The following is a 27,720-nucleotide window of genomic DNA, read 5'->3' as shown; positions in this document are numbered from 1 at the left end:
AGCCTGTTTTCTTTCTCTTAAATTTTAATACGCATTTTAGCGGCACAAGTTTGTGCGATGGCAGCGCCGCAGCGGGGACGCGCATGCAGTCGTGCTCACCATAGTGTAGTCAAGCGGCAACAGATGGCACTGCTAAATCAAACATCCTTTTGTTGTTGTTGTACATTGCAGATATAATGAAAAGGGAAAGACGTAGCTGTTTGCAAGGGGGAGCAGTATGCTTGGCCAGGGAATGTTTTATGGCTGGCGCTGTAGCACAAATAAAACAGCAGAGAACTGCAAATAGGCGGCGCGGGTTGGCTAGACGCAGTCGAATAGTTCACGCGTCTTGCACATCGTTCCAGACGTTATTTCAAAGGTTATTACATCAGCAGCAAGAAACAGCAGCAAAAACGGTCCAAGAAAAATAAGACGTTTGGAGCGCCTCTGTTATTGCCTGTCATCTACGACCAATTCTGGACTTCATTTTAGTATTCTTTATGGGAAAATGCCTGTTAATAAACAAGAAATTATGGGGAAGCGTTTAAGAAGCCTAATAGGACAGTAAAGAATTAACGTCGCCTCTGCATGTTTCCTACAATTTGCCAGCTACATGTTGCTACGGCTAATGCTACATGTTACCGTGGTCACGTGACGTTGCGACGCTGTCGCCTTTTCTACCAACCAGCGATTTTTGTGACCAACGCAAGAGGCGAAATCGCATGATGTGAAGTGTAAAGCTGTCGCATCAGTAGTTATTTAAAGGTGAAAATAGATATTACAGCGCACCGTATTTTCCATAATTAACAGACAAAAGGGTTCGCTTCTCAGCTGTGTAGTGGAGCCCTATGACATCCTTAAATAGGAAACGGTCTCGAAAGCAGCGGACAAGGGTTTCACTTGGCGAGATATAGAGCTCAAGAGGTGTCAAGTGCACGGCTGTGAAGAATACTCCACTGATTGTTGCTTTTGTCAATCGCGGTAGATAAAACAATAATACAGAAGAACAACCATCCGATGCAAGGGCTGATTGAAAAGACACACAAATGCAGGTGCAAATCTGAGATCACTCTGCGCTTTGTTTTCATTTTGTTTGTTTCACCCGGAGCTATGCTATTGTACCACCTTTTTAACGCTTTTAATCAACTTCGTCTGCGCCAGCAAACATTTGAGCGTAATATTTATTCATTTCTTGACAATGCAAAGGAATGGAGAACAAGTGCGTGAATAAAGTTATCTGCTAAAAAGTCTCGCTGTCATATACGAGGTCACAAGTCGTTGGAGACAGACGTCCTCGCTGAACGAGGCCTGACGTCGCCTTCGTCGGCCAGGCGTCGAGAGAGCGCGTTCAGGGACTTCTCCAGCTGGTGTCCTTGCTGGGTTAGGATGTTCATGCGCTCCAGGAGGTGCTTCAGACTGCGCTCCATGGCCTGCTGGTGCTCGTACACCTTCTCCACCGTGTACTGGAAAAAGGAGAATTCGCAGAAATAACCACATGTTGCAGAAGCTGGAAACCAAGAAAAATGTGGGAGGGTCATAACGGTGTTCAACCGAGCAGACGTGCGAAAGCATGTGTTTAGCCTGGTTGGCTCATGGCTTTGTTTCGTGCTTAGCTTGTGCTTAGTTTAACAAGAGACGTGATTGGCTGTGGCAACTTGCTCGGCTACTGGATGATTACTTTGTAAATAATATATATAGCTCGTTCCCGCATATAAACGCGTGTGATAAATACCATGCTGAAAAAAAAGTGGCGATAGCATAGTGCTGTCGGGCAGTGGCCAGTGCAGCAATATTTATTTTATTTCACCAGGTTGGCCAAGGTCACCCGCAAGGTCAAGCTTCACAGAAGATCCATGGTTGGAACGGTGTTAAATAAGGTCATGAGCTCAAGGTCATACTGCACAAAAGATTTTTCCATGTAATTGCCTAATGTACTGCTTTCGCACTACAACCAACGGGGTTTTTGTTATTGTCGTAATGTGAATTTAAGGGAAATTGCATTTTGAGCGCTTAGTAGTTCTAGGTACGGTAATAGGATGTTGTGTACATGCTGCGGCCCTAACACCTGTCACTGCAACTGAAAAACATCGCGATTCCACAGAAAAACGGAAGAAGTGGAGAAGAGCCCATCTTCAAAACGTGAAGGCATGAAACGAAAAGGGTTAAAATTGGCCATACTGCTGATATCAACCGCACAGAGGCAGGAATGGGGTACAGCGTCAATATAAATTCGGCGTATAAAGCACAAAAAGATGCCTCGCACTGCGAAAAGCCTTCCAGTACACTAGAGTTCTCTTTGACTAGGTAGGCACGTGGCCTCTGGAAAAAATATTTTAACTGTGTGTGTAACCGATAGCAGAGTTATTAAGCATTCTGCCAATTGTTGTCCTTAATCTGTAAGCAAGGAGCACAATCAGAAGCAGAAGCATTATGCTGATAGTTTATGTACCTACTAGCTAAACGAAACTTCGAGTGAATATTAAAACAAAATTGATTGGCGCGATAGCGTGAACTAGTGTAGAACAGAATTTTAATAGCACTCATCGCGCCACCTCTTTGCACCTTATTTATGGCCTTAGAAATACCGCCTGTTAGCCAACTTCGTACTAAAAAATAACGCCACGTGCAGACAAAACCACAGCGAGTTCATGTCACATGATAGTCTGCTAAGAATGCTTTTGTTATCGTAACCGCGAACGAAAGTTCTCACCTTCTCGTCTTGCCTTTTGTGCTGATCCATTTGAATGTTGATGCCAATCATTCTTCGCAACAAGATGGCCAATTTGGTCTTCTTGTTGGGCTTCAGAGTTCTTTTCTGCACGACGACTCTACGTCGAACCCATGTAGGCAGCATCGTTTCCACAGTGAGCACCAGCTTAACCTGCGTAGAAATAAATGGTGGTCATATTTTGGTGGCGCTCACAAATTGGTTCAAAAGAGTTAGTAAGAATTCCCTTAGCGATATCTAAGTTGCCAGCTGGACTACGAAGTTATATGCACTGAACAACCAACAGGACCGAGCAATGTAGTGCCATGGGGCTCGGCTGCTGACCTGAAAGATGCGGGTTCGATTCCGGCCGCTGCGGTCGCATTTTCAATGGAGGTGAAATGCTATAGGCCCGTATGCTGTGCATTGTTAGTGCATGTTAAAGAATCCAAGGTGGTCGAAACTAATCCTGAGCTCTCCACTACGGCATCTTTCATATCCCATGTTGCTTTCGGGCCTTAAATCCCATATTATATGTTGCGGGTTGTCCCACAAAAACAAGCTAATGTCTACAAAATTTGATAATTAGTAGCGCCTGTGAGCATAAACCTCGGGTTTATCGTCCAGTAATACGCTATGTTCTTATTCGCGAACAAGGGCGCTTTATTCGAGAGCCCAAGGAGTTGTCTCGGGCTCATCATTTTTCCATCCTTTGAGTAACCTTCGTATTCGACGCCTTGACGTCTTGGAAAGATACAGATTGCTGAAAAGGATGAAATGAAAACATCATTTGGGAAGAGGCTCGTCAATAGTGACCCATTATCGAGAGGAAAAATGATGCTTTCATGAAGAATGCGCATGCGTCAGCGAATGTCTGCCATTAATTGATTCTAAACTTGCCTGCATTCCTAGCCTCTTTAGCTCGGCCTGTTCCAGGACTTCTTTGATGTCGTCGACTGCGAGACCGACCAGCAGGTTGGACGTGATGATGGTCATGAGCACGATGAACATGGCCATCAGGATGTACGAAGAGGTCTCGTAGGGCAGCACATTCTCGGTGAATATGCTGTCGTACTCGATTTCGCCTACCATCATCACTGTTGTCTTCATAATCGCCTTCCAGGGGGTGTCAAACGGAGCCTGCACTCAGCGCAGGAAAAGAAAATGCGGCTTTGGAAATCTTGCTTTTCTTAGAACTCGGAAAGCGAAATCACGATCCATGACAAGCGGACGCAGCCGCTTCAAGGCAGAGAAGAGGCTTAAGAAAGCGTCCTAGTGTACTCCACCCTTCTCTCTCGGAATGTATTTTACATTTTGAGTGAAGCAAAGGTATCAAGAGATTCTTTCTCAGCTTGATAAGCTGGTTCGAAGACTTACAGGGTGGTTAAGTTTTGCATGGAGAATTAATACGGTACTTCTCAGCGCAATGATGCCAGGCACCGGTAGCTGCACAAGCAAAGTTTTTTTTTTTAACAATTGCTTAGAGTCTTTCTATTCTTCTCTCAAGTGAAAAGCTTTGCTCCATTTCATCTACAGCTTTCCAATAGAAATATCGCGCAAGCATTCGGAACACCAGGCTAAAGTTAATTCTATGCTCTTACCTAATACTTCGAAACGAAATAATCAACACAATTTTTCCCTCAAGAAGCGAGGAAGCATCAACGCGCGCTGGGCGCCTACACCAATCGCGCCTTCCTCTTTTATGCTGAGGCCTCTTTCGTACCTGGTTCTGCAGAAGTGCGAAGAAGGTCAGGGCGAAGGCCACGATGAAGAGGAAGAACACCATGAAGAACTGGCAGAAGGTGCTGAGCACGTTAGTGAACATGACGACGTAGATTCCCAGGAAAGGCAGCTTCCTGATGTAGATCACCAGCAGAGCCCAGCTGAGGAACACGGATACGACGCCCAGGTGCCACTGCCAAGGCTGCACAGATACGTCATGAAATCCCTTACATCCTCATCCTTTCCCCTCCAGACCACGTGGACACGCTTAAGGGATTACTGTAGCGCGGATTTTAATCAACACCTTCAGGACAGGGCAAGAACGAAAGGTCAATGCACCAGTTGTGTCACTACAACAGCGTCTAAGAGCTGAGTAAGTTGTTCCAATAAAAATTTCTAGCAGTCCAGTTTGTTCGTCTTAGCAGCGAAACTATAGACTGACTGACTGACTGACTGACTGACTGACTGACTGACTGACTGACTGACTGACTGACTGACTGACTGACTGACTGACTGACTGACTGACTGACTGACTGACTGACTGACTGACTCACTGACTGACTGACTGACCGACTGACTGACTGAGACTGACTGACCGACTGACTGACTGACTGACTGACTGACTGACTGACTGACTGACTGACTGACTGACTGACTGACTGACTGACTGACTGACTGACTGACTGACTGAGTGGTTTTGATTGATTGACTTATTTGTTGATTGTATCAGTGAATTATACCTGCCAGTGATAGAGACGGTTGTAAAAGTGTTCAAGTAAGAAAAATAAGTACGGCATGCTAGAACTAAAGCAATGTAAACTATCAAAAAAGCGCGACAATACCTCAGGAACTCCAGTCGACGCCGAGCAGTCTGTGAAGTTGAAGACAAAGAGAAGCGAGCAGACGTAGCAGCTCCACTCGGACAGATTTTCCAGATCAAGGTAGTTCCATCGAGTGTTGTACATTTGGAAAACCTGCAGTCGCAGAGCTCGCATTCTTCGATTTGCTTCGCCACAGTTGCACAGGAAAAATTACTGACCTCTTTGAGTAGAAATATGAGAGACACCATGAATATGATAATCTTGGCCTTCCGGGCGAAGTCCGTCTGCATGTACTGTCCTTCGTCGGACGCCTCACCAATAACGGCGCACGTGTTGTACCTCGAGATGAACCTGAGAAGGTAACAGAACCCGCGAAGGGGTGTGAGAGGGGTGAGTTCAAGGTAAACTCTCGCTCACATAATTCAAGCTGATGATGCTCACGAGCAAGTGGTGTTGAAGTGCGGGAAGTCTAGCGGACATGGCGCCGGTGTGCCCATGGCGAAAGACGTGAGGCAACCCAGGAAGAGCATATATATGGACATAGTGCCGTAGTACACGTAGCGGCCGTAGCTCTCCCACTTGTGCAGAAGCAGGCTCTTGCACAGCTCGTGGCCAAGCAGTGCTCGACGTCTTTCGTTTGCCTGCGGCCATGATAGAAAAAACGATGCAGTCACGGCACTGTCCACCCTTACAAAAATGGCCTATATACAGTCTATAGACTTATGATAGCCTCTATTGCCTTCCTATAGATATTTCTTTTTGTCTATTCATAGTATATATATATATATATATATATATATATATATATATATATATATATATATATATATATATATATATATATATATATATATATATATATATATATATATATATATATATATATATATATATATATACTGCCTATAGACAAAAGCGTACTAAATGTGCATGGCCATGAATCTATAGAATATCTATAGAGTGTTCATAGGCTGTTTATAGGATTTGTATTGCCTATAGACTGTTCTCTAGGGAGTGTCTATAGAGAGTTTATTGATTTATAGACAGAAGGCCATGGGCAGTCGATAGACTGTAATGAAATTTTTGCAAGGGCAGCCAGCATTCGCAAAACCGAACGAGAAGCGCTTAACATTCATAAGCTTTGCTCACTGTTAGCAAGCGCCGGACCCTTTAAGGTTGAGGAATGTTCCTAGCTGCTCATAGCTACACTTGAAGGGGGTACAGAGGGCAAAACACTTGTCTAGAAAGAGTGAAGTGTGTGTCGTGCAGCTCCCAAAGACACTGCGACCAGGAAGGCAAAACATCACGTGGAATTCCTACGATTTAACTGCCCATGCTTACATTTACACCATTTTAAACAAATTTTATCGCTAGACATCGACTGTTCAGCCCTACACGCGCCCAGAACGTGTTCTGGACAAGCTTTTCGCACTCTGTAGGTTCGAGCGTGAAATCAAGGACCATTTGAACCATAGAGTTTCATAGTAGTACCTAGATTACAAGCAGGTGGCGCTAGACTCCATTTACTATACAGAGGCGCAGGGATACCTGGAAGATGTGTTTTCATATATATATATATATATATATATATATATATATATATATATATATATATATATATATATATATATATATATATATATATATATATATGGCTCGGCTATTGTTGGGCACGAAACGTGGATGTATTGTACCAAAACAATACAACTCTTATCGCGACAAACCTGGAAGAAATGCTTTGACAGTTATGATTCAAGCTTAACATTTGTGCTAAATTGTTGCAGAACTGAAAAACACACTACTAAAATCATTTCGTCAACCCGAAGAGGAGTGAATTATGAGGCAGAATTCATCTTTTCGGCCCAACACTAGCCAAGGCAATGTAGAAACCTCGCCTTCCTCTCATTTCTGAGGTGAATGAAGGGCTCTTTAAGAAACTCGCATAGGCAGTGGCGTCAGCTTTCCCTCTTGGCAATGTTGAGAAACTCTAGCTTTGGCCCCGCAGAATTGTAATAAGTTCCCTCCACAGTCAAGAGGGGCAGCTATGCGCCTTACATTTCGTACCCCTCGTAAAGTTATCAGCTATGTTCTTCAAGCGATGTAGATTAGTTTGAAAATTGAGCCAGCCAGTGCCAGGCCAAAACGTGGCCAGCTAAAATTTTCTGCTCCTTCAGTGTACGCGCTACTCCGATACTGTCCTGTATCAGCTGAATTAAAGTCCAAGATACTGAGCTCCTAGCAAGTGTCTATATTCATTCGATCGGGAGGGCCAGCGACTGTCAACCGAGAAACCGCCAACCGATAACATAAAATAACGCGACAATGCTCCACCGGCTCACCACTGATCTCGATTTAGATTATCGCCTGCTAACCAAAGTGCTGTGCTTTGCTCCGACTTCTCTGGGCTGTGGTTATGCGCGCAGGGCCCTCACCATCAGCATGCCGACAACATGAGAGCTTCATGACATCGGCAGCGATGGACGCAAAATGTTATACTTGCACCTAATTCGTAGGTCACCGCAAGGCCAACTGTGTACGCACCATAATCATCAGTGGGTGATTCTGCTTGAGCGTCCCGAAGTCCTTCGAGTAGAGAGGTATGCCAGGAAGCACGTTGCCGTTGTCATCGTACACTTTCCTAACTGTGAAAAAAAGATGCGTGTCATTGGTAATAGTCAATTCTGATTTGGCTTAACTGTGTTCCTTCAGAGCACAAAATCTGGAACTAATCAATAAAAAAATTGTTAAAATCGGTCCTGCTGAATGACTGTCTCTGCGTGCCTTTCTGCTTTACACAGGAGCCCAGAATTGTCCACGCAATATTCCAATTCAGTTTTGCCGTCTGGCTTCAGTTTTGCAAGGGGAAAGCCGTGAGGGTGCGGCAGTCTTGGCATTTCTGTGCACAACCTCGATGTGTGCTTTCATATCCAACTTCATTGACAATGGACTGAGAAAATAGTGAAACTCGGCGAGTAACCGAATATGTGCTTCGCTATGGATTTTAAAAAATGTGTTTAAAGAATGGCTTCAGTAAAAAGAACAAAAAACATCGTCCAACGCTAGCTTATCGTATTTGAAGTGTAGATAAATTTCTGCATAACATGTAATGAGAGGAGCATTTGAAACATTATGGGAAACCATTTTAAAGTATGACATTGACTGCTTATCAATGGCCGCTATCAGTTTGGCATTGTTTGACTGCAACGTTCTTTAATCTTCTCCAAAGGAGAACAAAACACACCAGACGACACCAGAGTGTACGTCGAAAGAGAGGTTATAAAGGAATACTGTTCTTAAAAACATCTTCGGTAAAATAAGGGTACAAACACACCTGAATCCACATCGCGGTGTTAACGCCTATGGGCCGCCCTTCCCCGCAAGCTTACACAAAGCGTAGCAATGGATGAAAGCACTACTGTTCAGTTCTCATGTGCCATAGCTCCAAATTACCTAATATTGTCTCGAGGTTTAGGTTATCATTAAAAAAAGAGAACAAGGTATTAATCAACCTAAATTGGCTGTATTCGTGTCATTATAGCCTTATTAAGAACTTAGGACTATGCCCTCATGACAATTAGGGTTACTTTAAAAAAATCTCGCCTGGAACTGTCGAGTCAGAGTCCGAGTCGCTATCATCATCGGAGTCTTCGTGTCCGCAGCCGCAGAATGCGTCGTCCAGGAACTGGTACTGATACGTGACTGACTTGTTTGGTCCTCGTCCGAAGCGGCTTCGACCAAAACGCAGTTGTCGAACACGAGAGTAGCCAAATCTGAGACCCAAGGCAACACGAAGTAAAAATATGTTTGCCTTAAGAAGTCAGGCGTGAGCCATGTGCACTAGAGTCACTGGAAGAAAATGTGTGCACTAGTCATCCACTTTAAGCTGCTCGTGTCGCCCAATAGCGTTAGATGCAGTACACTGTGGGAACGTAAAGACGTTTGCAGTTCGGTCATAGGACACGTTTTCAGTGAAAGCAAGCGGTAAAACAACAACATGGTACTGTGCTCATCTTCAGTAGCATTTGCTGATGTTCACTTAGTTTCGCTCACCTTTCTGAAGCAGTTGTCACGCCTCCTTGGCTTGCCTTGTGCAACAATAAACACAAGCAATGATATGACACTACAAACCTCAAGACCGACCTAAGCGCAAAATAAAAAATAGCATTATCTGCTTTGACTTGAGGTCCTGCGTCACAATTTGGCGTCACAGTCTGTTGAAAATCAGGATGAAGCAGCGTAGCTCGCATCCAAGAATGGTTTGTGGCAAGCAAAGCATTGCCTCAGTGATCAAAACTACAGTCTGATAGATAAACTTTAAGCAACGCCCTGCGTACAAGTCAGCAAAAGCCCACCTACCTGGCATCGTGCGGATCAGGCTTCGCAAAGGTGTCTGGTGGGTTCCGTACTGATCGCTTTCTATGGAGTTCTGCAGCAGTTCCCTCCAGAACTTGCTCTTCAGCAGTGCCTCAACAACACCCCTAAAAACAAAACATACGCAGGATTCGGACCTCCATTCTTCGAAAGCGCCATTTAGTAACCTAAAGAAGCTGAATATCTTCAGTTATAATCTTACAGAAATATCTGCGCGCTATTAACTCGACAGCGTTAAGGATCCCATTCAAAGGAAAACCCGGCGTCATCGGGGGAGGAGCTTGCAAAAGATTTTCAAGGAAGCAATCTAAGTGGGCCACATAAATGGCACACCTAGGTAACACGGGGCTCACCTAGGTCACGTGACCTTTTGACGTCATCACAACTTGCCCTCCAGATTGCGAGTAAACTACTGTAGCTAACGGCAGGCGGTAGCTAAATTAATTATTGGTCGCGAGAGGTTCCTCGGGAAGATCAACCCGGGTCTCATAAGTCCCAACCGGCGGCTTTGTTTGAAACAGCCCCCTGCCGGAGCAGTGGGGCGTCACTTCACCACTGTCACCGACTCCACGCGATCTATGAATGCAAGAGTAGAGAATGACCCATTCCGCATATATAGGCATTGATCCATTAACACTATCGCATCATACTCTTTAGAGGAAGCTAAAGTGTCTCTTCCTGTTTCTTCGTGAAATTCTATAAATTGAAAGGCCGCACGCAGTGAACAAGAAGCCGCACCTGTGGTCTTCCTCGATGGCAATATCGAGGCAGTTCTTCTTGTTGGCGTTTCTCTTGCAGACGAAGTCGCGCACATCTTTGCGTTCGAGCAGAAGGTCCACAACCGTCGTGTTGCCAAACTGGGCCGCGATGTGAAGTGGCCTGTTCTGAGGAAACAATGCTTTACCTTGGCCGCTGTTACAGTGCAAATGTGAATCGTGCTTGTAATAGCAACGAGTGTAGAAGTCATCTGAGATGGAAACGTACCAGCCCCATTAAATCTTAGAGAAGCTCGCACTTGTTTCCTGGACTGACTCGGAAGTGGCACTACTGGCAATTTACCGCAAGAAAACTTACTGACGTCATTTGCAGATAAATTTTCATGGTATGGGGAAGCGCATATGGTGTGTACCATACGCTTGAAATCAGAATTCGCATTAGTCTATTGCTAGGCAAATAATGATACACATGAGAAGCTGGTTAGCGTGTGAAAAGGAAAAAGTATGCATTTCATACTCAGCAAAGTAACGCTGTGGAAGCTCCAAAGCTAATGCACTCGAAAAGCAGCCTTACGCTGACCGTTTCAACCTGAAACCACCGGGCCACCACTCAGAGAGGAAATGTCCAAAATTCGGAAGAGTTTAACAGGAAGCAACGCAGTATACAGCAATGCACGGTATTTAAACGTCGTCACACTACGGAATGGCCATTTTGCCAAGGTTAAGGCACGCTCGATTACAGACCCGTGTGGTTGTGGAGTGCACAGAGTTCACTCTTTTTCAACACCTCATAAAAAGAAATCGCCCTACACATTACAGAATAAAATAGACGCGACAGTAGGTTCTGATATGACGTGACTAGTGCTCCATTTGGATGGAATTTCGTGGCGCACTCGATAGATGGCGTCACGACTTAAGATCACGCGCTCAGTGTGGCATTATCGGCACGTGTCGGGTTCCTCGAACAATCTCCAGTACAAGCTCCTGTCTATCTTGCTCTGTGTTACGAACGTACACAGCTAGACATTTGACAGCGTCGCACAACGTAGAAATGAGACAGCTCTACCGAACTGGGCCTCTTACCGACCTTCATCTTGTCGACGCTGTTGACGGACGCTCCGGCGCCCAGGAGCTTGGAGACGGTGTCGAAGTTTCCCTTCTTGCACGCCACAGTGAGCGGCGTCCACTCGTAGTAGTTCTTGGCTTCCAGGTCGGCGCCGGCCTCCACCAGGATGGCGGCAGTCTCGCTGTACCCGCCTTGCGCCGCCACGTGCAGGGGCGTGTTCCAGTGGATGTCCGTTTCGTTCACCAGACGAGCGTCTTGCTTCACGATCTCGCGCACCACACTGCGGGAGGAACGAACTCTCTTAGTTTACTCTCAAGAAATCTGACACTACATTATACATTTTTTTGCTTTCCTTCCCAAATTCACTTCAGTGAATCAATATTTAATAATATTGAAACACAAACGCTCGCAAGGCCTCCCGAAAACGCAGTTATGACCTTACCCCCATGCAGTCTCTTAATCCCCTGGTCATTAGATTTTACTCTGGACACCTGTGCGCATATCAGGTTTATGTGAAAAGCTTATGAGCCGCGCTATAGTGGCCCCTATACAGTGCTTGAACAAACGCCCCGGTTAGCTATCGTGTCAACTGCACATCTCCAACCAAAAATTTTAACTTTAACCCAACGTTTCGAAGCCCACTCGGCTCCTTCATCAGGGGTGACTGAGGGCAGTAGCTAGCGTCTTTTCCTCCATCATCAGGGGTGACTGAGGGCAGTAGCTAGCGTCTTTTAAAAGACGCTAGCTACTGCCCTCAGTCACCCCTGATGAAGGAGCCAAGTCGGCTTCGAAACGTTGGGTTAAAGTTAATATTTTGGTTGGAGATGTGCAGTTTATTATAAGCCTTCAAACCCAACCAGACAGGCAAATCTGTCAAAATGTTTAGTTTTCTAGCTATCGTGTCGCACCCGCGTCGCCTGTCACTGATAGTCGCTGTCATGGCGTCGAGATAGTCCACGTGTCGAGCCTTAAGCTTTTTGTCCGTCGGCCATCATCACTATAACTCGCAACCAGGATGGTCACTTTCCTACGGGGGGGGGGGGGGGGGGGGGAGGGGGGGGGGGGGGGGGGGAGGGGGTGACCTTCATTTGTCTATATTCATCATCATCTGCCTGCCATATTCGTCTTCGTCGCGAACGCCATTCCTGCGAGTGGCAATACAGCCTGCTCCAGGTACTCTCAGTCTCACAATATATAACAATGCAGACATTCTTGCAGATTTTATTCAGATGGCCCCAAAGCAAAAGCTGAGGGGCGACCTTTCAAAATAATTGATAAAGTTCTAATTCCGACTGTAACCACATCAATAACTAAGTTTTGACATGCAGTCACGTTTTGGCATCAGTTCATTTGGTAATAAACACAGAACATTAAGTAATAAACCTACGTTACTCACTTTGGATAGTTGTAATGGCATGCTGCGTGAAGAGTGGTCTCTTCGCTTGAGTTTTTCGCGGACGCTTTTGCTCCGTGTCTCAAAAGAATCTGAAAACCAATAAATATTGTAACAACCAAAATCTCTGTAGGCTTCGCGCCTTTCGGCACAATAAGCCACACAGCAACTTGTGCAAGCTTCGCCTCAGTCTACCCCTATTAACGCGGTTTGACGTCATACGTAGTGCTCAGTCTTCCAATTTTGTCTCTATTAATGTTTCATGCCCTCATTTGTTTTTCTTTAGCCAGCAGGTGAAAGCTTAGCATCTAATTCGATATACGTACTAAAAGGTGATGCCAGCACTGACTCGCTTTACTCAGGGAAATTATCATGTGCAACTAGTGTGGTAAATATCAGTCATGGCTAGATTATCACTGCCTTTGCAGTTCAACATTACTCTGATCATGCTTACTGCTACATATGGTATATTGCTCTAGTTCTGCGAAGTTTGACGCAACTCAATTCGGGCTCATTGACAACCACGTAAAGACCTCCCTCACTTGAACAATTTCGAGGAAAGCGTTTCTCGCAGCGTGATGTAACGGAGTATCGCCGTCGTAGTCTTTCCGGTTGATGAGGAGCTCTGATGCCTTGACGCTGAGGAGCACCTACGAGAGATCGAGCAGAAACAGTTTGTGAAAACGCTGTCATCTACCCAAAGCGGCGCTGACACAAAACCCTGGAATCGCCGTTCTAAATCGTCAACTCTAAGAGCGTATCCTGGTAGTGGTTTTGGATCCTCCAAGTGCATGCTCTAAGCTACTTGCAGTTCTCTCAGCGTGAGCCATCTGATGAAAATTTTAAGCTAAAGTATCGACTTCCGCAAACCACGATAAGGGAAATTCTTATGACCAGGTTCTAGAGATAAGCGACTTGGCGGCAGAATATAATTAGGACCAGAGGAAGAAGTCCTCACGGGGGTGGGGTCTGCACCCCACAATCTCGGCGACACAATCTCGTAGTCACTCGTTGTTACATCTGCCCCCTACAGCGGGGAAAGGTTTTCCAGAAGCCCCGTGGTGGTCATGAGGTACTGTATCCCTGCACGCTAAGAGCAGACTTCCAGTAGGGGAGCTCACCTGGAGGACGTCTTCGTTTTTGGAGAGCACCGCCATGTGGAGCACGTTGCGGTCATCGTTGTTGCGCGACTCGATGTCGGCACCGCGGTCCAGCAGCAGCTGCACTACCTCCACGCTGCCGCTGTCCACGGCGCCCAGCAGAGGGCTGTTGCCCTCCACGTCGCGGTCCTCAATGCATGCGCCCCTGCACAACAAGAAGATATGATGTACAGAGTGTGGGAAAGCTCCTTATTCAAAAGTGGTTTTTTCCCAGTTTCACCGCTCACTCAGAGAGCAAAAATGTGAAGGTAAGAAAATGGTAGCCTTGCTCTGCTGTGCTCCCCCCTCCCTTTCTTTTTGTCCTCTACTGTTTCGAAAGGCCCTCGAGTAGTCGGCTAACTTTGCCTAAAGACACGCCGCAGGGGTTTAGGAGTTATGGCGTTTGGCAGCTCAACCCAAAGTAATCGGCGACCGCATTTCGATGGAGGCAAAGTGCAAAAACTCCCGTGGGTTGTATCGTGTCTGCTTTTAAAGAACCCCATGTAATCAGAATAAATCCGGAGCGCTCCACTCGGCGTTTTTCACAGCCCATGTGAAGCTTCGGGATGTTAATCCCCCCCTCACCCCCTTCCTCCCCGCTTCCCCGCCCATACTATACCGTCTTACTTGCTTTTGTTCTGGCTGTATTTTGCCTATGCCGCGCTTGTTAAGCAAACCGCTAAGTGTGCGCAAATATTCGGAGTTTTCGAGTAGCAAATCGAAAATCCACCAATTTGCTTCGCTGGACGAATACCGTCGCTCAACTGATCAAATAATGCAAGCTAAAAATTATCAGAAATGAATCAAATAACCTCTCAAGTGCTGGAATAGTTTTCTAATAACTCATAAGAGGTATGCTTAACGCACGCCGATGCTTTGAAACGAAGGATATAATGCAACAAATGTAAAAGCATACAAAATAAATAGTGAACAGTAAAGCCGGCCAAAGTAAAGTGAAGTGCACCTGCAGAAAATGTAAAACATAAAATCAACAGCGAGCCATAAAGGCCAGCTGAAGTGAAGCCAAAATAATGGGCTTTCAAGCAATAGAATGCGTCAAAAGAGAAAAGCATCAAATGGAAACCATTATCCTAAAAGCGTATTCTACTTACGCAGTTCATCGCATCAAACCATATGAGCGTCTCTCTTTTTTTTTGCGTTTTACCATCTGTTGCAGTTTTTTAACATACTGACTAGTTGAATGTTCGCGTTACTTTTCAGTCATTCAGGTATATGGGTTTTATATCCCAAAGCGACACATCGGCTATGAGGTACACATAGTGGAGGGCTCCGGATCAATTTCCACCCCGTCGGGTTTTTTAATGTCTCCACTGTAGGCGGGTGCCTTGGATTTCGACCCCATCGAAAAGCGGCCGCCGCGGCCGGGATTTGGCCCGCGTCCTCAGGATATGCAGGCAAGTTACTTGCAATCGCTAGCTTGTCCACTCTATGAAGCTTTTTTGATGACGATGATGATGAGTATGTTAATTTTGGCCAGAAAGTGATGTGGCACAAGCTGTCTTTTTTTTGTGTACACAAGAAGGGGCCGAAAACCGAGTTTAGAAGCATTTCACCCCCAGTAAGCCAAGTACCAGGCTAGGGGAACACTTCAACCGATTGTTTCACCGGTAAGTATTCGGCACCACTGGGTATTGAACCTCGCACCTCCCGCATGCGAGGAGGATGCTCAAGTCGCTAGGCCATTTTTGCGATCACTATGCCCTTATATAAAAGAAATAATTTACCAAATATAATTCCTTTTGTTTACATGGCTTCTTTGGCGTGACCGTGAGTCTAGTTTTCTTTGGTTTGGTTAGGTAAAATATTGCTTCTATATTCCAGGAGGACGTGCCGCGAATGCTAAGTCCAGACCAGGTTGCCAAGGTAAATTAATCGGCGTCGACCATACTGACGCTCCTTTACACAGGCACCGTTTGGCCAGGGCACTTAGCTCAGGATGTACAGCGGCGGTCACTCACTGGTCAAGAAGGAAAGCAACGATGAGGGGCCGGTCGTTGGTAGCCGCCAGGTAGAGCGGCGTCTTGTTGCCGTCGGCCAGCACGTCGGTGGTGGCGCCGTGCTTGACCAGGAGCTCGCACATGGGCACACCGCTCCGCATAGCAGCTAGGTGGAGCGCCGTCAGGCCCGTCGACGATGGGAAGTTCGGGTCCACGCCTGCACGTTCCAGGACTCGTGTGGTTGCACTGTTTTCCCGCGGGTCTTAGGCTAGCGACGAAGGTTTGGTTTGGTTTATGGGGGTTTAACGTCCCAAAGCGACTCAGGCTATGAGGGACGCCGTAGTGAAGGGCTCCGGAAATTTCGACCACCTGGGGTTCTTCATCGTGCACTGACATCGCACAGCACACGGGCCTCTAGAATTTCGCCTCCATCGAAATTCGACCGCCGCGGCCGGGATCGAACCCGCGTCTTTCGGGCCAGCAGCCGTGCGCCATAACCACTCAGCCACCGCGGCGGCTGCTAACGACGAACGGTTTGCTGCACTCGATTCATGCTTCTCAAGGAGCATGTCACAAATTTGTTGTCGCGCTTTTTTATTCTCGCCTAGGTGTGGTGGAAGGTGCGATCATAGACGACAGGCAATAAAGCTGGCGCGGTAAATTTGAAGGTGACCGAAAAATTTCGATGTAACCCTTTGCAGCCCATCCCACCCAAACGTCTGCGCGCATGAAAACTTATTATTTTTGTTCTCAAAGCAAGAATGTACACGTTCTGACCAAGCCCACACGTATGCGAGGTTTAATGAAATAAGCCGGCCTAGCTAGCTCGGAAAAACACCTAAAATAGAACTCCTCATCCCTTCATCAAAATGGAGAACACTTGAAAACTTCCTGAAATGCGTTAGAGGAATTTATCTGATGCAAGAAGTGTTAGTTTACTTGTGTTTGACCTTGAGAAGGAAACCAAACCTAAGGTTTCCTCTAACTTGAAGTGTCCTTGATCTCCGCTGTGGTGACAGTTTCATCAGTAACTGACGAACCCACGCATTTGTGTTGGTCCACTTTCCCAATTATTGGCTTGCGGTCCTTTAAGCCTTGAAGCAAGATATTATGCCAGGGGACCTTAAAGACAATAACTGAACAAAGAAACCAGAACTTTCTTATTGGCTTGTTTAAGGGTCAAAAAGGATAGGGTACCTCAAATGCCGACAGAGTTCTGCTTTGTAGAAATGGCCACACGTGGCTGTCATTGTTCCGTAGCGCTCATGGTTGTATCTATCATAGCAAACACTAATAAGGCCACTTGCCAGGGGCGATAAACGAAAATAAAACTTGAAAAACATAATACACCTTCGCGACAGCTTGTTTTTGCAAGGAGCGGCAGGAAGTCAGGTGGGCCGATGAGATTAAGAAGTTTGCGGGTATACTGTGAGCGCAGCTGGCAAAGGGCAATGTTAATTGGAGTCATGGGAGAGGCCTTTGCCTTGCAGTGGGTGTAGACTGGCTGATGGTGATGATGACGACTGATTGGCTTTATGTTATTCTGAAATGGCAAAAAGGCAAAGAGGCTGGAGTACTTTGTCCGAGTTTATTAGTCGGACAGGTGTCGATCTTACGTTAATTGAACGCGGAAAAAACCAACCTTAAAGTTTTATGGCTTTATTCAGTACAGCAATGTTACCTTTCTCGTTAAAGGAGCCTGTGCGTTTGCGAGGAAATTGCAGTTCAAAGCAAAGCCGTTCTTGTTTTGCCTGCGCAACTGCAGAGTCTCGTTGTGCGTTCATTTCTTAAGGTCACTTTGAAAGTCTTCGCCGTGTTAGAAACCAGGGGTGCAGCTGTGTAATTTGCTTACTCCTTACGTAGGAACATTTTCTTGTAGGCTGCCTTTCTTGGCTTGGAAACCTCAGGTCTCTTAAGAAAGGATGTACAGTGTTACAAGCACTGCCCGTAGGAATATATCCACGTCTATTGAGAAAACCGTGTGAAATTTCCGGAAACCCCAAATTTCATACTTTCTGATTTATTTTGTCAGCTGCATTTTTAGGGAAAGAATTAAGGAATTAAATGATGATCATTATGTTATTGTGCATCTCGTTCATTTCCAGCCACAATACCTAGGCCCAGAAATCTTGCTTTCGTTGCAAAAAATTCGAGTCCACTCACCTTTTTCGAGGAGGAAGCGCACGATTTCGATGTGGTTGTTCTCGACGGCGTAGTGAAGAGGAGTCATGTTCTGTTTGTCCCTCCTGGAGAGACGTATCAGGGGGTTGTCCTGCGCCAGCGCACATGCGACACAGGGTACTTAGTTGGCCTCGAAGATGACTGAGCGCTTGAACAACTTGCCGCGCTAGAAGGACTGATGTCAGCAAATGTTACATTCACAACTATTTCTTACGTAACTCGAAAAGGCACAGGAATTGTATATCCCGCAAAATTTCACTGGAGAGAGCAGGATCGAACGGAGGCTAGAAGATCGTACGTGTCGAACTGTTTACGCCACTCAACAAGCACTAATTCTCTTGCGACCTGTTTAATACAAGATGTCAGATGCATGCATCGGAGTGGTGGTTTTATGAAAATAAAATGTCATGTCTGCTGAAGTCCGGAATAAAAAGCATCCAAATTCATTGCAGCTACTTTATCTATCATTAAATATCTACTTCCTTTCAAGAAAACTCCTAACTGCTCAGTTACGAAAGTGCATCATTTGACAGGAGGCGTGGAAGAAACCTAAGGAGCACACACGTGGAGAAAGAAGTCAAAATTTTTGCGCCCAATGCGCGCAGTCATAATCAAAGTGTGCACTGTTGTACTTCCCGCCGGTCCTGTCTGCTTCCTTGGTCCCTTGTCTCTGCGCTGTCAATCACAGCCAGTACGTAACAAGTAGCTCAACACAGCCGTCTTACTGTCGTACTAGGCGAATCGAGCTCGAGGTGCATTGCTCAGCTATAATCTTACCTAAGCCACGACGAAATTATTTTTTTTGTTCGTTGCACACACGGTTCATGTGCCTTCTCTCACGGGTGTGTGTGGTCCCAACACACTCAATAAGCCAGCAGAGTGACTTTTACGTTGAACTACAGCAGCAAATCTCCACGTTCATATCCGTATGTAAGACTTAATCTGAACCGGACTTGCACCTACCGTATTCTGTTGCGCGCTTCCGTCGCTGGCCAAAGTATGGGTTAGTCATGGCAAGCGCCTTGGATTTATTCTGTTGTCACTGCGCAGCGCACTGGCGCTGGTCAGTCAGGAACCAAGTTCAGCTTTCTTGGACATTAATCTTAATTGGCAGGCAACTGTGGAATATTGTAAGGTAGTGTTGTTAAAAGATTGATGGGAATTATCTAATCTTCCTATCCGAAGTAATATCTTGTGTACAAATCACTTTGCGAATGTTTCCCCGTTCTCGCTAAGCGTGTGGTAAGGCTACACAGCGAGGGACGCTCACATCCTTGAGTATCTGTTCGCACAGCAGGCGCACAGCCTGCAGGCTTCCTTCCTTGGCGGCAATGTGGAGTGGCGTGAGTCCCTTCTTGTCCACGGCGTGGATGTTGGCTCCGTGGCTGAGCAGCAGCCGCACTACCTCGGCATCGCCCAGAGTGGCCGCGTTGTGCAGAGCCGTGCGTCCCTGCTTGTCCGTCACCTGCACCACGCAACGCAAACGGTCCCTCAACCGACCACGAGGCTTAGAAGAAAACCCTACCACGCCCTCTCTGTCTGTTACTTATGCACTTCTGCAGCTATTTAGAACCCATCGAAAAGCATCAGATTCTAACTTCGCTCTGCAACAAAGGTTTTAGTGAGGACGAGCAGAATGAATGGCGGGAACTTTGGAAGTATACTGCGATTTTCTGGGTCTATGCCTGACACGTCCATTTTGCTACCGCAATGAAAGCCCCGAATTAGACATTCCTAGTGTCTGGTAGATGACCATGATGCATGATCTCAGTCCTACAGTATCCAAAAGTCCCAAGAGAAGATAAACTTGTGCAGGAGACCTTGGGTTTACAAATTTTGCGCGGAAAACGTGGACATCGAATACAATGTCTGAACAGAACAGTGTAGCCATTGCTCGCACTCAGGGCCATATGGTAGGGTTTCTTGTAGCTGAAGGCTATAACCTTAACCGGCTGTAATGCGCCCAAAAAATACAAGATATTTAAATGAAGAAAGAGAAGCTCAAACATTTCTGAGAATTCTGGGAGATTCGTGTATTCGAATGTAGGAAGCTTGTAGGTAAAGCTTGCTCACTATTTTTGTTTAAGCATTTAAAACGGTGACGTAATCGTCAATTAAAGCCTTGACTATGGTCTGGCTTCTGCTCATAGTGTGAAAGTGGTGCAGAAAAGCTAAATGATTGCGTCGTCTGCAGTAAGATTTAAGATTTTCTCTGCCTTTGCCCACACCCCACCGTGCGTCGTCAATTGCTATTCCTTCAAGAAAGCCTTTCTGCGTTGCAAGTGTGCCACCGCAGTCGATGTCATCATGTGCACTCCCCCTACTCGGCGCTGTGCGCTGAGGAAAATCATTAAAGCATTCCCAGCTTTTACTAGTTTTCAATGAATAATTCGCTCTATTCGCAGAGATACAGTCTTCCAAGTCCTTCTAAGCAGTGACCTAATGAAAATTCCCGTCAAGTTCTTCCCAGTCTTTCTCATTTCTAATCTCATGCCTATGGCGCTCACCATCACCGTGGAGAGGGCGCTCACCTCCTTGTCCACGCTGGTGTAGGGCAGCAGGCAGCGCACCACGTGGCTGTTGCCCGAAAGCGACGCGTGGTGCAGCGGCGTCATGCCCCAGGCGTCGATGGCGTTGGCACCGGTGCCCATCGCCGACATCAGCGTCTGGATCATCAGCGACGCCGAGTCCTCGCATGCCAGGATCACGCTCTGCGCAACATAGTGTATTGAGCGTTTCTAAAGGTTCTGCAGGAATTCTCGTTGTGTTGAGAAATCAATTCAGCTAACCCGAGAAATAATCTTAAAGCCGTGGCCTTATTTTTTCCTTATTTATTACACCGATTTTGTGCTGGGCGGTAAAAATGTAATTCAAGAATTTTTTTTGTGCTCAACTTTCGAATAATGTTGGAACGCGTGAGGCTTGCTGTGTAAGTGCGATAGTTAAATGACTTACTGTTGTGGCTGATTACTGGTGCATGTTCGTGCAATAGTGTTTCCTTTCAAATTCGCCTTTTTTGGCAGAGCGAAGCTGTCTTGTTGCTAAATTTTGCCCTACTTTGCGCAGTCTTCGGCAATTTTTGCGTCATGTTTCATTTGGGTTCGTGCTTATGTTCCAATTCTCCCACGGGGTTTAAGCGAACAATGTTTTGTGTTGTTCCTTAAGCTTAGGAGCCACCATACAGGCGCAACTAAAATTATTTGAGTGTTCTCTTGATTATGCGTTTTGGCACACCGCGTCCGTGGCACCGTGAGGGTAGCTTTTCCTGGCATTTATAACATTCCGAGGCTTGTCGAAGAGGCGCTCAAGTGTTCTTTTTTATGCCGCTGTATTCCAACCCGGGCGAAGTGCGAACAGTCGTCCGTTCGATGACGGGCAACACTAGTTGGACAGAACAAGTGTAATGCAGCATTTGGTTTGATTCAATCTTTTTCACAAGTATGCGTATGTATGGGTCTATTGGCAATGGCCACTAGCGGAGCCATTTGCAAAAGTGCATACTGCGGCAGGTATTGTGACAGGAAAACAAAGAAGGTGTTCGGCAAGTAGCTTCTAAAATCAAAATAGGGACACCGCGACTAGGAAAAAAAACGGCTTTACACGTGTACCGATTCATAACAAACGTGACTTGTTCATGGTAATAAACAATAAGCGCAGAAAACCGCTTCATACACATTAGCATATAAAAATATGCTTTAAGCAAATAATCTCTACATACTAGCCACCTCTTTTATTTCCGCTCCTGTTCGCAGTGATTTGGCCCCTGACCAAATCAGTGCTGCATCCTGAAGTTAAAAGAACAGGCGCATGATGCAACAAAAGACAGATTCGTATTGAAATAAAGGCACTTACCCTTCTCTTCTCCGGTCGCACAAATTTGGCCACATAGTGCAACGGAGTGAAGCCCATTTTGTCCTTTATGTTTGGATCTGGAGGAGAAAATAAAGTAACAAAGGTAAGGCATCATTAATCCCGTCAAATGCATTTGTTATCACAATCTTGTGCAAGCACTGAGGAAGCTATTATTGCCTTCTCATCGCCTACCCTTTCACACATCTCTGGACACTGCAGTGATTTTCACTCTATTCGTGGAAGCGACGAAGACAATGACGTGTTTCTTGGTTATGCGAATTATCAATAAATATTAGCCATAAGTAGCAGCTATTGTTTTCTTCTTAGGCGTCTCTTTTCTCTCTCTCTTTTACAATCGCGTTTATAGGGCCGTCTTTCAGGAGAAAAAACAGTAAATCGAAGCTGCACTACCGCACAATCCGGAGTTTATAACTAACTGAGAAAACCGGCTTCATCTCTGTGTATAGAATTGCGAAGCACAAAATAGTTGTCTCAAAGTCCTTCATTTACAGGAAGTTTGGCAATTCGTTGCACGAGATATAGAGAATGTCACTGAAATTCCTCTCATAATTAATCATTACTTGTCACATAAGCTTCTATTGTTTCGATTGCAGTTATATTTTATCTCTTTTATTTAGTTGCATCGTCTGGGGTTCATGATCGAGACAATGGAAAATGCCTACAGGGATCGGCGAGTATGTAACTCAATAGGTGTCCACTAACCTTACCGGACGGCGACCGGGGTACAGGAATGTCTAGCATACCTAAAAGGATAACGGAGCGACAATAAGATATGCAAGCGCGGGACACGAACAAAGGCAGACACGATAAGGCAGCCACAGCAACAAGACTGCGTGTTAGCACTTTGCACAATGAGCCCGGATTTTTTTTCTAACTGCGCATGATTTCGAAGAACTTTATGCTATCCGCAGCGTTTCATATAATGATGACTATGCATTAAATTCGTAGAGGGCTATTAGAGTTACACCCATAGCACTGGGATTTCATAAAACAAACTACCTTTCACGTTATAGATTTCATCTTTTTTTATAGAGCATGTCTCGTTTAAAAACTGTCTAATAGTTGTTAAATACGCGCCTTACGGAAATGTTGTTTTTATTTGGAAACACAGAACTAGAAACTGGCATGCAACGATAGATGTTTCTAGTTTATGCTTGCAGTAATTCTGCTTTAATTGCCGCTGCTATTAATGAAGTTCCACTTCTGCTTACAAACGATTACGCGCAGAGATGGCTCAGCAATATACGAAATTCAACAGCTCTGTCATTGACCATGAGGTCCATATTGCAATGGCCAGTGCGAAAATACTGCACGCGCAGAATTTAGTATCCGTTAAAACACACTAAGCTAATTTAAACTGACTCGTAGTCCAGATGTTTAGCTTTGACGCGAATTACTTTTGAAAACTAAATATTACCAAAGTCTGGGCCCGGCAGCGCTTCTTATTTTACCGATGGAAGCGAAGAATGCGTCTTTCTTGATCGCACGAATAATCAATAAATGTTAGCTATGTGAGTTCCGGGTACTGTTTTCTGTTTAGATGTCTCTTATTGTTCTCTTTGTCTCTCCAACAATCACGCTTCTAAGGCCAAAAACAATCTCCTCGAAGCCTGCTTCGTTGTGCCACTGGTATCACATAAATGGACGTGCGCAAAGGACACTATCTACAACGATGGAAACGCACATGACTGAGATACCGGAAGACCCAAGTCCCGTTACGCGAATGTCAGAGCCAGAAAATGCCTGTTCCGCAATTTTAACCAAGACACCGGTATAACGTCGTGTAAATGCAAATGTGGTTGCCATTTCCTAGCCCACGTTTCAGAGATGCTTCGCGAGCACTACTTTTGGATGTGCATGATGAAAGTGGAGATGATCAGTTTGGTCAGTGGCACACGAGACCTTTCTATACTAGTCTTAACGCGTCGTCATAAAAGGGCACGTCTACAGCCGCCTTCTACAGATAGAACTGGCAGTGTCTAGGCTTGTTTCAGAAGGTACACGAAACATTACGAATACTTTCTTTAGAACAGAGATAAAAAAGAGGGGGATATACAGGTGCCGTCGATGTAGGTTGCAATAGAGCCTACAGAGATCACCACAATCGAACTCTGGCGCTCTATGCTAAAGTGGCCGTCTTGTTCTCTTCTTTAAGGTTTCCACGGCATCTCCCCTCTCCGTATTTACGATTGCAAACTATCGTAATATAGTTATTCAGTATTAGTTAGTGACATTTCTTTCTTCTAAATCCTCTACCTACCCTGTGCTCCCTGAGCTAGTGTAATACGTATTCCATTTTTATTTGGCAAGCAAATTATGATGACAAGTAAAAACTCATTTGATAAGTGACAAACGTTTCACTTTACTGTCACATTGACGTCTTCTATCTAGCTCTCGCTCTTTACACGCAGGACTTTCTCACACACGCACATCTTTTTTTTTCGCAGCGATTTGCTTCTTATTCGTATACCGAAAATTAAGGCAGAAAAGCGAAGTTTGTCATGGTGATTCATAACAAGGGCTTCAACTGGTATCTGACGAAAGAAAGAGGTTCTCGTACCGCCGGCAAGCTGCAAAAGAAACGCTTGGCTCCACTGCGCTGGCAGAAGGTTTGACAAGCGCTCCTGCACAGCAATCTGTCAACATCTTCCGCTGTCAGAAATCTGGCTCTGGCTTTTCGTCCTTGTTTCTATTCGTTGTTGGTTATCGACTCAACGGGTTTCTTTTCTACTTGACCGAGTCCCAGTCAGCTTATTGGACTGCCCCTCTAGCGTTTCCGAGGCCATATTTAGTTGGAGTACCGGACTTAACCGTTCTACAAGAAAACTTTACTTGTGAATATAATGATATTTGAGCAGAAGAAAAGGAAATTACGCACTCACAAAGCGAAGAACGGAATTCCAATGTGGTGTGTGCGCCTTTAACGCCTCTCTTCGTGCTCGACGAACTGAGTGGTGATGGGAGCATATCTAGCGTCCATGTAGCCGAGACCCGTACGATAATAATAAATGATTAAATTTCAAAGTTGAGAAATAAAATAAAAAGGTAAGGCTGTGTCCTCCTTAAATATTTACCAGTTTCTCAACAGCCAGACAAAAAAAGGTTTATGTCCGAGAAAATCTAAGTGAAGTACCTAAATGGACAGGTGGGGTGATCACGGACCGGGAAGGATTCTGCGAAGTGGTAGCGGAGGCGCAGTGCTGCTCTCCATACTAGGACTGGGAAACTGAACTGGTGATTCCGTTAACTTGTCAGCGTACAGCACTAAAGCGTTTTTCGCTCGTTTAAATAAAATAAAGTCTGAGCTTAAGGAAGGCTTCGATAAGTGGTACACTTCAAAGGGCACACTTTTTTCGGCGTGCCTTACCTGTAGTCTACGAGCAGGACATAACCAGTTGGAAAGAGCCCAGAAGGCGAACGCACCTGCACCGTAGGTTAGCAGCATGTCCAGGATGGCACTGTTCTTGACTTTGACGGCCTGGTGTAGCAGCGTGGCCCCGGTGTTCTTGTCACGGTCATTGACCTTCAGCCTCCGTATAGTGTCGCTCAGGTCCTCGAGGTAGTGGCTCAGGACGGCCTCCTTGCCCTCCGCAATCGCCTGCGCAGCCGCGGTGTGGCGCTCGTATCTTTATGACACTTCCCACGGAGATCTTATAAAGCGCCTTGTCGGGAATGAGCGTAGAACGAGGTCAGGGTAATAAGGCAATCGAGAAAGTGTTTCCCCGTGGTCATTTATATCACCTTTCGGAATGCACTTCCTACAGCGGGTTTGATGTAGAGATGGTTATTGCATGGCATCCTTTCTAATCTCTAGAAAACATACTTTATGTATTGACGTAAATTTACGTAAAATGTGAAAATAGGTACCCTATTAAAAAACCTGCAACAGTAGAAATTAGCATCCGTCGATCTAGAAAACAACTCCAGACTACAGATAATTTTTGTAAGGCCCGCATTTCAAAATCTTTTCTGCATTCTTGCACTGCGCATACATATTTCATAACTATATTGTCAACAATTATTTCATTGGCAACGAAGAGCGAACACGCTAGAACATTGAAATTTTCAGGTAACCTAAAGAAAACCAGGTCGTCGAAAATAATATCGGGACCTCAACTACTGGTCGCCCCTCGGTTCACTGTGTTTCGCTGACATGTAAAGTAGCATTAAACACGAGCTTCGATATGCCTAATTGCAGCAGCAGCAATGCACGCTTGCTCTTTGCTCCTTACTAGATTGGGAGTCAGCATATTCAGCTGATCATGGTGTGGTGGTGCAACAATCGCAACAGCCACGTTGGGTTCAAGAGAAAAAAGGTGTGTGTGCGTGCGTGTGCGTGCGTGCGTGCGAGCACGCGGGTGTGTACATTTAGCGAAAATTGAAAACAAAAATACATAGCTTTCTTCCTTGAACTCATTCCCCGACACCCTTTGTAGGTTGTCTAACCGGAAGCACATCATCTTTTCGGAATAAATGGGATGCCGGCAAAAGAGAAAATCCTATTAAACAAGAGTGCAGCTCAAGATGGTAATCATAGACAGCCTACAACAGCCCGACTGAAAAAGAGACGATAGCTATTCAACGCGATTTGGAAGACACACAAATCTTCGCAGTCTCTCAACCTTGTAAATAACACTTCCTCTTGAGTATTAATGCGCGTCATAACTAACAAAAAACAAACGACGAACAATAACAAAAAAACATCAGAGCCAACAATTCATGGCGTCACTACCCCTTCTTTTATTTACTACCTGCTTCCTTCGTCCGCGCACCTTCATATCTGCTTCTGTTAGCAATCCAGTCGCACAAACTACGCGCTAACCATGTTAGAAGAAAACTACAGTGAGTGATCTATTAAGAAGGAGGTGAAGGGTTTTTATAATGAGCAAGCACACAATCCAACGGACGACAGAAGCCACAGGTCAAACCTGGAACAGGTCCATGTTGGGCACCGACTTGGTAGACCTGAGTGGCAGGTGCATGGCCAGAAGAGACGGCTGCCTCTTGGGAAACAGCGGCATGGCTCCGGTTAGTCCCTTCAGGGCCGCACACGCCCACCAGTATGCGCTGTTGTTGCACAAGACTCGGGGAAGTCCACTCCAACGGCGGTCGCGCCACCTGAACTCATGGCATGCGCGGCGGAGGCGGCGAAGCCATCGCGCAGAACGTCCCGCCGATGAGTCGTCGACGACGTCGCTGTGCGCACCTCGCCGCTGCTCGTATCCGCCCACGGAGATGGCACGGACACGCAAAGATTATCAAGCCTACGGAAGCGGCGATGGTTTTTGCCCGAGCGTGGCGATAACGAAGCATGTTAACCGCACGACAAACAGCGAGAGGTTAGAGAAGAGAGAGTGGTGCCGATAACGGCGTTGCTGCGAGCAGCGGTGTGCGAGATTAGGCCGCACGAGGGGCGCACTAGTGAAAGAAGGAAGCCGAGAAAACGGACACCCCCTGCAAACCGCTTGCGAATCTCTTGCGAAGCGTAACCTTGCAAACACGCTTCAGGCACGCGAGGAGAAGGTGCATTGGGCAATCGCGGTATATCAAGACGAAGAGTCCCCTGAATGTGAGATAAGCTACAGCGATACTTGGGCACACATTCTGGAAAACTGGAAAGTCTGAATAGGCGGGAGACTCAGCGGAGGCACCTCTTAATTTTTGCGAAAGTTGGGGTAATTATGTTGGTGAGAACGTGGCAGTACAGTTTATTAGACGCTGGACGCGCATCTACATGGGCCTGCGTGGCGCAACGGATTGGCCGTCAAATGCGCGCAACAGAAAGCATGCCCTC

At 45.9% G+C, this 27,720-nt stretch overlaps 1 protein-coding gene across 1 annotated transcript; it reads right to left on the bottom strand.

The window, feature by feature from the left end:
* Positions 1-1,130: 1,130 nt before the first annotated feature.
* LOC144098617 (transient receptor potential cation channel subfamily A member 1 homolog) lies at positions 1,131-27,176 on the bottom strand. Its single transcript, XM_077631400.1, is given in 23 exon segments — positions 1,131-1,442; positions 2,690-2,860; positions 3,587-3,826; positions 4,410-4,610; positions 5,251-5,382; positions 5,448-5,580; positions 5,671-5,870; positions 7,771-7,871; positions 8,830-8,943; positions 8,946-8,999; positions 9,586-9,707; positions 10,339-10,484; positions 11,404-11,662; positions 12,779-12,867; positions 13,318-13,425; positions 13,897-14,080; positions 15,894-16,089; positions 18,036-18,144; positions 19,324-19,518; positions 20,585-20,764; positions 21,906-21,982; positions 25,350-25,524; positions 26,855-27,176. Coding segments are annotated over 23 exon segments (3,474 nt in total). The 5' UTR covers positions 26,948-27,176; the 3' UTR covers positions 1,131-1,247.
* Positions 27,177-27,720: the final 544 nt, after the last annotated feature.

This window comes from Amblyomma americanum, chromosome 7, assembly GCF_052857255.1.
Source record: "Amblyomma americanum isolate KBUSLIRL-KWMA chromosome 7, ASM5285725v1, whole genome shotgun sequence".
In the NCBI taxonomy this organism is placed as follows: domain Eukaryota; kingdom Metazoa; phylum Arthropoda; class Arachnida; order Ixodida; family Ixodidae; genus Amblyomma; species Amblyomma americanum.
Note: the sequence above shows the minus strand (reverse complement) of the source record. Positions and strands in the feature narration are given on the sequence as shown.